The 9,423-nt window shown below is 49.2% G+C and overlaps 2 protein-coding genes across 2 annotated transcripts; one reads left to right on the top strand and one right to left on the bottom strand.

Annotated features, from left to right (window-relative positions):
- Positions 1 to 536: 536 nt before the first annotated feature.
- On the top strand, positions 537 to 3,460 carry LOC113505719 (translation initiation factor IF-2-like). The gene is made up of 4 exons (XM_026888529.1): positions 537 to 561; positions 965 to 1,060; positions 2,473 to 2,553; positions 3,225 to 3,460. The coding sequence occupies exons 1-4, from the start codon at positions 537 to 539 to the stop codon at positions 3,458 to 3,460; spliced, it is 438 nt and encodes a 145-aa protein (XP_026744330.1).
- A 1,315-nt stretch (positions 3,461 to 4,775) lies between these two features.
- LOC113505433 (E3 ubiquitin-protein ligase COP1-like) lies at positions 4,776 to 9,386 on the bottom strand. The gene is given in 5 exon segments (XM_026888102.1): positions 4,776 to 5,395; positions 5,397 to 6,260; positions 6,407 to 6,522; positions 6,777 to 7,580; positions 9,078 to 9,386. Coding segments are annotated over 4 exon segments (2,301 nt in total). The 5' UTR covers positions 7,570 to 7,580; positions 9,078 to 9,386; the 3' UTR covers positions 4,776 to 4,867.
- Positions 9,387 to 9,423: the final 37 nt, after the last annotated feature.

Here is a 9,423-nt window from a genome sequence, read left to right as displayed (position 1 = left end):
GGGCGCGCTGGGCCTGCCGCCCGCCGACGTGTCGCGTCTGAGGGCCGCCGCCGCCACCGGTCAGTACTCACTACATACTCGACATGACGCCACAACACCCGGTGATAAATTTTTTCATGTTAGACGAATTAAGATCGTTTATAGAATAAAACAAACACTAGGAAAACCTCATCATTTTTACATGCATTGCTCGCACTTGCCTTGGAGGCAGCCTTGTAATCTTATAGATGTCAGATACTGGGTGACTTGATGACAGTCTTTTTGAAGGCTGTCTTTGATGTGTGTGTGTGCAGGTGTGATGAGGGCGGGGTCCCGCGCGGGCGGGCGGCGCGCGTCCATCTTCCAGCAGGAGGACGTCCGCAGCGCGTCCGGCCGCCGGCCGCGTCCGCCCGCCGCGCCAGACTCGCCCGCCGCGCCGCCGCGCCCGCCAGGCCGCCCGACAGCGGGGACAGCGGTGAGCCATCCCATTGAAATATATGAAAACAACAAGCAGCACACTCCCGAAACTGACGTGGTTCTGTTTTGTGTGCCTTAAAATGGTAATATCAAGCTCTGGTGTCGGTTTCCAGAGAACTAAATCATTCACAATTTGATTGAACTTAAGTCGATAGTATTAGCAGTTAACCAGGTTTCTTCATCGTGTTCACCATCGTTTGTCAAGGTCTTAGAAATTTTTAAATCAAAATAATACTAGCTGTTGTATGGATGGCAAAAGCAATAGACCGGACAGAGTGGAAGAATCTAAGAGAGGCCTTTGCCCTGCAGTAGGAAAAAAAAATTAAAAAATACTAGCTGTTGCCCGCGAATCCGTCCGCGTGGAATTTAGTTTACAGTGCTGGGTATCCCACATCCTTTCTCAGGGTCTAGACTATCTGCGTACCAAATTTCATCACAATCGGTTCAGTAGTTAGCAGACAGACATTGATGATATTTAATGATAATCTCCATGCGTGTGTGTGTACAGAGGGCACGCAGTCGCGCCCGCGCCCCCCGCGCGTCCAGACGCGGCCGCCGCCTCGCTCCAGCCCGCGACTCTCCGCCGCGCCCAGCAGGCACAACGGTAACTATACACGGACACACACACACAAACACCCACAGACACACATACCTCATATGTAGGCTACAGTGCGTAACGATTTGGAATAAAACGCAATTCTTGACAACTCTCAGCTGCAATGAAATTTATTATGCGAATTGAATATTATCATCACTTTTAAATGTATTTTTACCTTGCACACATCTGTCTGATAACTATACTTAAAAAGATGTAAAATATCTTTGCAGTTTATCTAATAAAACAAGTTAGAGATATAATTCATGAGTAAAGCGACAAAAGATTACCAAATATAATTTAAAACTGAAATATTTCAGTTGTTTATTTACGGAATGTCGATTTGTTGAATAGGGATGTGATGTTTGACTAGCCTGTTGGTCTAGTGGTTAGTGACGCTGAGTATTATACCGGAGGTCGTGGGTTCGATTCCTACCCAAGACAAATATTTGTGTGATGAGCACGATCATTTGTTCTGTGTCTTTGTTATTTAAGTATTTAGAATTATTATAGTTGTCTAGTACTCATAATACAAGCTTTGCTTAGTTTGCGACTAGATGGCGTCGAAAGATGTGGAATATAAAATAGAATGTGTCCCCGTAGGCGTGGCGGCCGGCTCATCGGAGTCAGAGTCCAGTGACGACGAGTCACCGATTGTGAACAACAAAAAAGTAAGCAAACTGATCATGTGGGCTGTAGCAGCCCACTGCTTGGGAAAAGGGTTCTGCGACATGATTTACTTGACAACATAATGTGAAATTACAAAAATCATGTTTCATGTAGGGCTTTTAACTAAATGTAATAATATAAATCTGTTTATTCCGTCAGAAAGATTTTTCAAAAAAAGACTTAGGGCGAACAGCACTTATGATAATAAAATAGTAGGGGCTAGTAACATCACTTGTTAGTAAAGAGCGTACTGGTAAGTGACGTCACACGAGGTGTCCCTTCGTTTTATGCTAATTCAAAATCAATCATTATTACAAAAGTTGTAGACCAGTATTCACTTTGCCTTCTAGGGTCCCCAATGTTAGAAGAATCCTTTAATAAATTTATAGATAATAAAATTTAAAATTTTCAATCTATGTTTTTCGGATAGATTAGATTAGATTTAGAATTGGCAATGCAGTCAGCCTTCTGGGCACGTTTCCCGACTTTGGCATGAAGATGTCTTTTTTGACGCTTTTTAAATAATGTATATTTTTCTTTTTGTATTGATATAGTTAAAAAAAATGTAAATATTAGTTTAGTTTAATTTATTGTAAAAATATCATAGAATTAATTATTTCATTAAAAATATGTTGTGTGCGTTATTTTTTTGAGATCTGTCTGATGGACCAAACATATATTTTTTGACAAAACCCTATTATACAGATAAAGTATTGTTTTCAATTTTATTACAAAGTGCTTGTTTACTGCAGAGTCCCCTCGCAGCGGTCGCTCGCCGCGCCAGCCGCCGTCCGCCTCCAGCGACAGCGAACACGACGCGCGCTCAGACAAGGGTAACACAACAACTCTATTTTGATCACGGGTGGTTATGCTAGACAGACAGGAAAACATGTTGGACGATTTCATTGTATCAAATTGTGAATTATTCTCACGAAAGTTATTACAACAAAAGAACATTATGCCACAGAGCCTGTGCTAGGACAACTAATTTAATTAACTATCAAAATACTAATAAATGACGCTTTGGATCTGTGCAACTAGAGTCAGTAATTTAACGTTTTAAAAGTGCCTGAGAAACGCAACAGGCCTATTTGAAATAAAAAAACTTTTTGATTTTGAATATGACAACGTTTTATACTTCTTTTTCTAGACTTTCGCATTTTTCATTTAATGCTAAACTTGTCTACCCAGTCACAGTCATTCAATAACGTGACATTTTTTAACAACTCCCACTGAAAGGAATGAGTCTTTGCACAAACTTTCAAGTCACATATAGACCAAAATATGTAGACTCAGGACAAGCATTCGTGGATCACACAATTTCACGCAAATAGTGGATTTGGCGTGGTGACCTAAACCTCTTGACTATCCGAGCAGTGAAATCAGCAATTCATAATTACCATCATCATTCCCTTGCCCTCATCCCAATTATTTGATTTGGGGTCGGCACAACTTGTCTTTTTATTATTGCTATAATGATATCCATGTATGTTGGTACACACAGACGCCCCCGGTCAGCGTCGCTCGCTGCGCTACTCGGACGTGACGCGCCAGTTCGCGGCCCGGCGGCGCGGCGTCACGTCCGCCACGTCCGACACGTCCGGGACGCCGCGCCCGGCCGCGCGTCCCGGACGCCCCTCCCGCACCAGCTGCACCTATAAGGAGGCCTCCGACTCGTCCGACGACTTCGCCCCCAAGAAACTGACGCGATCCCGCAAAACTATACAATCCGAACGCTAAGCTTTAGCACAACCTGCAGGTTACTGTGCGGGCACTGCAGTGTCAGGGACGGCGTGTGTTTGACGATCGAATACAGACTTTAAAACTGTTCGTATTAATTGTATATTTGTTTGACGTAGTACTTGACGCACATTGTGAACTTTCTGTGGATAGTTTTTGAGTCAGTTTTTGATTATTCAGAGATCTGCTGCTCCGCCACCTGACACTGCAGTGTACTGCGATGCTGAGTCATTGATGTGGCCCCTTGTGTTCAGTAGCGAGAGAGCTTCCAAATCATATTATGTTGTATCAGAATTGTTAATATTGTATTAGCTATGGTGCGGCATGGCAACACTGTTCAGAAAATGATTATGAGTATATTTTTTAAATAAAGACTCGTCTGAGTAACTTGTTCTATTATTTATTTTTGTTATGACAACCCTGCTTATGGCAACCCTCTTATTCAAACCTGTGCCTTTAAAATGAAAGCCAAAGAATTTCACTCAATATTTATAGACTAAGGAAGGAATAGTGGAGCTGGGCAGGCCACTTGGCCAGACGAAGTGATGGCAGGTGGACTAAGGCGGTGACAGAATGGTGGCCAAGACAAGGCAAAAGAAGCGTCGGTCGTCCGGGAGCAAGATGGGTCGATGACATTATAAAGGTCTCGGGTCGAGTCTGGATGAGACTAGCACAGGACCGTAGAAATTAGCACGAAAAAGGGGAGGCCTATGCCCAGCAGTGGGAGGATAAAGGCTGTGGATGATGATGATGATGATGAAGGAAGGAATGACTTTTTCGAGAGAAGAATTCTTAAAATATCTTAAATATTTTTCTTCTGGATTCGACTAGACGTCTCGTACTTAGGACCTGAGCTTGTGACCACAACACTGCCATATATCAGTATACACGAGCTGATATTTGATTCAACAAGCAATAATAATTATCGATTGATCATTAAGAGCTCGTGGCTAAGCTATAACCGCATAATTGATTCGATCACAGGTTAAGCTAAGCTTGACGCGGTTTGGTCGGTAGATGGGTGACTAGCTTTGTCATAACGAGTTACTCCGTGTTCGGAAGGCACGTTAAATAGTGGGTCCCGGCTGTTATTCCTACATCTTTGACAGTCGTTACAGGTAGTCAGACGCTTGAAAAAGTCTGACAGCCAGTCTAACCAAGGGGTATCGTGTTGCCCAGGTAACTGGGTTGAGGAGGTCAGATAGGCAGTCGCTCCTTGTAAAACGCTGGTACTCAGCTGAAACCGGTTGGACTGGTAGCCGACCCCAACATAGTTGGGAAAAGGCTAGGCCGATGATTCATTAAGAGTCAGACCTTCAGTAAGTAAATCCGCATTTATTTTACATCAGAGCACATTGGAGCGGGGTGTACACGTAACGGGCTGTATAGATGAGAGTCTGCGCGCGCTCAGACGAGCTCGAGCACCTTGATGGTGCCCTGCGAGTTGGCGGCCAGCAGCACGTGCGTGTCGTGCGCGCGCCGCCAGCAGACTGCGGACACGAACTCGCTGGGCTCCTCGTCGCGCCGCTCGCGCTCCAGGAAGCCGCGCACGGCGTCGAAGCGGTACGCCAGCAGCGGCCGCGACAGCCCCGAGTAGTACACGTACAGCGCGTTGTTCTCCGAGCCGCACGCCACGTAGCGCCCGTCCGTGGCCAGCCCCACGAAGTTCTTCTCGTTGGCGTGGCCCGTGAAGGAGCGCACGCAGCGCGGCGACTCCACCCGCCACAGCTTCAGGGCCGAGTCCGTGCTGGCCGACACCAGCGTGCGCGCGTCCAGGAACTTGACGTAGGACACGGCCTTGCGGTGGTCGCGGAACACGGCCAGCGGCTGGCGCGGCGCGCGCAGGTCGTAGTAGTGCACGCAGTGGTCGGCCGAGCCGAAGGCCAGGTGGCAGGACGAGCGCGGGTTGAAGCGCACGCAACACACGTTGAAGCGGGGCCTCCAGCGTGGCCACGGAGCGCTCGGCGTTGAGCGCCCACAGCTTGACGCGCGCGTCGTCCGAGCCCGAGGCCAGCAGGCGCACGTCCGCGCGGTTGAAGTGCACGGACCAGCAGCGCTTGTCGTGCTCGTGCATGGCGCGGGACCGCTGCCCCGTCCCGGCGTCCCACACGCTCACCGTGCCCTCGTAGTCCGACGACGCCAGCACGTTCTTGTGGTACGCGTTCCACGACACGCACGAGATCTTGTGCGAGCACTGCATCTCGGCGCAGGGGTAGTGCACGTCCACGCAGTCGCGGACCACGCTCTCGTACTCGAACACCTTGATGCGCTTCGTCACGCCCGCGATGGCGAAGAACTCCTCGTCCTTGTCGAACTCGATGGTGGACACGATGGTGGAGTAGTTGATGGCGTCGCTGCAGTACGAGAGCGTGGCGAGCGGCCGCAGCGCGCGGTAGCGGGTGAAGGCCAGCAGGTCCTCGCGGAAGGCGTCCAGCCCGCGCCCGCGGCTGGCGCTGCGGGTGCTGCCTGGGCCCAGGTCGGGGCCCGGGGACCCGTCCGGGGCCGGCGTGGGTCCAGGCGTGGGCCCCAGGCTGGGCCCGGGGTCGCCTGTGAGCTCGTCTGGCGCGCGCTGGTCGCCGCCGTGTGCGGCCGGCGTGCGCTCTGTGGGCCCCAGTGGTACGTGGTTCTCATCGTTGGCGGCGGCGGAGGACGCAGGAGGGGGCGCGGAGGGCGCGGGCGGGGGCGCGGGGGGCGCGCCCAGCAGCGCGCAGGGCTCGGCCGGGGTGAAGGTGGGCGGCGCGGGCGTGGCCGACGACGACCCGGGGAAATACAGCTCGTCTGCTCGGTGGGCGAAGTAGCACTGCGGAGGACATGTTGTGTTGGGGTCAAACAGTTCAAACAGACGACCGTCGTATTAAGTACAATAACCAAATTTCGGGAAACGCAGCAATATAATCCAAGTTATAACCAAATCTATTGCCGCTCAGCGCGAGCTCGTCACGTTACCTGCACGAAGTCATCGAAGTGCGCGTGCAGCCTCCTCCAGCGCGCGGCGAGAGCGTCCCCCGCCCCCGCGCCGCCCCCCGCGAAGCTCTCCTCCTCCGAGCCCACCAGGCTGCCGCCTGCGGGAGAGACCACGATATACTACATGCGAAGGAAAACTGCCCGACATGGGAACTACTGCAGCTTCTGATACAGTAGAGCATTAATTATATCTACCAGTCATCGTAATTGCTAAATGTTTTAATGGTTTGTATGTTAATAAACAACTCACAACAGTAGGATTAACATAACATATGTACACAGACACTCGCAATGATCTATCTATCACAGTTAAAAGTGCCTCTCCTGTAAGAGGAGTACCCCAAGGTACTACCTTCAGTGTGTGCGGCGGCGTCGCCCACGCTGTCGGCGAGGTCGGCCAGCTCCTGACGCAGCGCGCGCACGGCGTCGCCGGCGGGCGCGTCGGGCCCGGGCGGGGCCGCGTCGGGCCCGGGGTCGGGCAGGCGCGCCAGCCCCGCCGCGCCCGCCTTCAGGTCGCGCAGCACGCCCGCCACGTGCTCCATGTCGCCGCGCACCAGCGCCGCCTCGCGCGCCAGCTGCTGCAGCTGCTGCGCGCGCAGCCGGTGCAGCTGCGCCAGGAACTCGTACAGCAGGCGGTGGTGGGCGGCCGCGCACTCGGCCTCCAGCAGCCGCTTGCGCCGCGTCAGCAGCTCCAGCATGGCGTCCACGTCGGCCAGCGGCAGGCGGCGGGCCTCGGCCGCCACGAGCGCGCGCACGCTGGGCCCGCGCGGGGCCGGGGCCGCGGCCCGGGCTCGCACCCGCCGCCGAGCCACCAGCTCGTTCAGCAGGAAGTTGGGGAAGATGTGCTCGCGCGAGGCCAGCGCGGCGCCGCACTTAGGGCAGCGGCGGTGTAGTTCCACCGCCTTGCTGATGCACGCGTAGCAGAACGAGTGGCCGCAGCGCGTCACGTAGGCCTCGTCGATGAGCTCGAAGCACACGGGGCACAGCAGGTCGCAGTCTTTGTCCTCGAGCGAGCCGCCGAGCCCGCCCAGCGCGCCCACGCCGGCCGCGCCCCCGCCGCCCGCGCCCCCGCCGCTGGCCGCGCCCCCACCGCTGGGCGCGCCCCCGCCTGCGCTCGCACTACCGCTCGCCGACGCGACAGACATGCCGGTAGTTTCTACAAGCACAAATTAATCCATTAGTGTTGGTTCCTCACTTGTATTCAATAAAATACTTTTGAACAAGGTGGTTGTCTCCTTTTAATCTATTTATTATGAACCTCAAAAATAAAGCTACCTTGTATTTTTTCAGGAAAGTCGTAATAATATAAAAAAAACTGTCAGCCAATATACCCTTGTAGGTACTGTTCCCTTCAAAAATTCAAACTTGCACTAAAAATGATGGTAAATTTTCTAGAAACATATGTTTCTATATTAAAAGAATACTATACATTTTCCCAAGAGAACCCAACTTTGGGTGAAGCTCGTCTTTGTACATGAAATTTCCAAGAACATTTTATCCAAGTTGTTTATTTATGTGCAATAAAGTATAAATAATACAACATAATTACATTATTATACAAATAATACCATATGAATAATACAACATATTTTCCTAAATTTTTATACACTAACTTTCTTTTTTGTTTGTACCCGACTCAATTTTGAGGCACTTCCCGATAAGTTTAGCAGAGTGAAATTTTCAGGGTAGCCTCAAACCCGATGACAATGTAACCTACAACTATGAAAATGGCTGGACTGATTTTGATAAAATTTGAATGGAGTGCCATTTAAGAACATGGGTATTTAGACTTTTTAAATCTGTTAATTATTACATGTTCAACAGTAACTGCGTTATTAAACATCTTGTTACTTTCTCCTGTGAAAATCACTTTCAGACTTCTAAAGTTGTTCATGCTGTGAAAATATGAGTTCATGCAACCCAAAGACTAGGTATCAATTTACCATTTATTGTCCAGCTGAAGGCACTTGCTGACTCCATTACCAACCTAGCTCAAAACTATCTCTATATTATTTTGTCAGACAAATTTGTCTTACATAAAATTTTGAAATTACAATTTCAGCATATTAAATTCAAAAAGAAATGTGTAAAAGAAGATGATAGTAATATAAGTTTGTATTAAGTATAATATCAGCCTTACTGTGATGATACCACAAAAGTGGGAGATGACACATCAGTGGATACACAAATAAGAGATTAAAATAATCAACACAAGTGATTCCAGGGCTGATTGGAAAAGAGATAAATAATAATAATGTTAAACAAAAAAAAGTACATTCTGTTTTCTATTTTTCTTATTTTATACTTAAAATATAGATATATTATACCCAAGAAAAAGTAGAGAAGAAGTATTAAAACATATTTAAAAGGCCGAGTAAATGTTTTGTTAGTTCTAAAACTTGTTGTTTACGAAAATAGCATGCAGTTGTTATCAGTGGAGCTATCTTCGAGATTTGCATAATGGTGTTTTTAAGTGATAGGAACTCTCTGGAATGTTCCAGAGGGTGGCCTCGTTGCGGGCGGGCTGTGTGCAGCCGCTTCAGTGCTTGGGACACCAGGACACGAGTATATTTAGCCTACAATCGATACATATTGATCATAACACGGCCTATTGAACACCAGTGACCCAAATTACGAGGATCTGGTCACGTACATGTGTGTTTGGTGAGCAGCGCACACGACTGCTGCAGGAGCATGCTCGGGCGAGGCTCCGCCGGCGCCCGCGGGTCTCCCGCTCCTCAGAGGTGCAGCACTCGCGAGATCTCGACACCGCCCCGGCTTCGCTGCAATAATGTCCTCCAACACTCAATGTCTTCACTAAAACTACTATTATCACTTATAGTTTCACACACTAAACACCGATCAACACCAAACCCCATCGTATATAATTACGATTTTATACATTTTACTACGATTTTTCAACAAAACTCGCATTATCGGCACGCATTGACGTATGATACTAAAGTTGCCAGCAGAAAATTAGCACCAAACTATTGGGT

The sequence above is a fragment of the Trichoplusia ni genome, chromosome 26 (genome assembly GCF_003590095.1).
Source record: "Trichoplusia ni isolate ovarian cell line Hi5 chromosome 26, tn1, whole genome shotgun sequence".
In the NCBI taxonomy this organism is placed as follows: Eukaryota; Metazoa; Arthropoda; class Insecta; order Lepidoptera; family Noctuidae; genus Trichoplusia; species Trichoplusia ni.
This window is presented reverse-complemented; position numbering and strand designations above follow the sequence as displayed.

What these genes read in the sequence shown, in the direction of transcription:
- LOC113505719 (XM_026888529.1), top strand. Translation starts at nt 537, where the DNA reads ATGGTAATATCAAGCTCTGGTGTCG. An exon ending in AATATCAAGCTCTGGTGTCG is followed by an intron (nt 562 to 964) that starts GTTTCCAGAGAA and finishes GTGTGTGTACAG; the next exon opens with AGGGCACGCAGTCGCGCCCG. An exon ending in CGACGCGCGCTCAGACAAGG is followed by an intron (nt 2,554 to 3,224) that starts GTAACACAACAA and finishes TGGTACACACAG; the next exon opens with ACGCCCCCGGTCAGCGTCGC.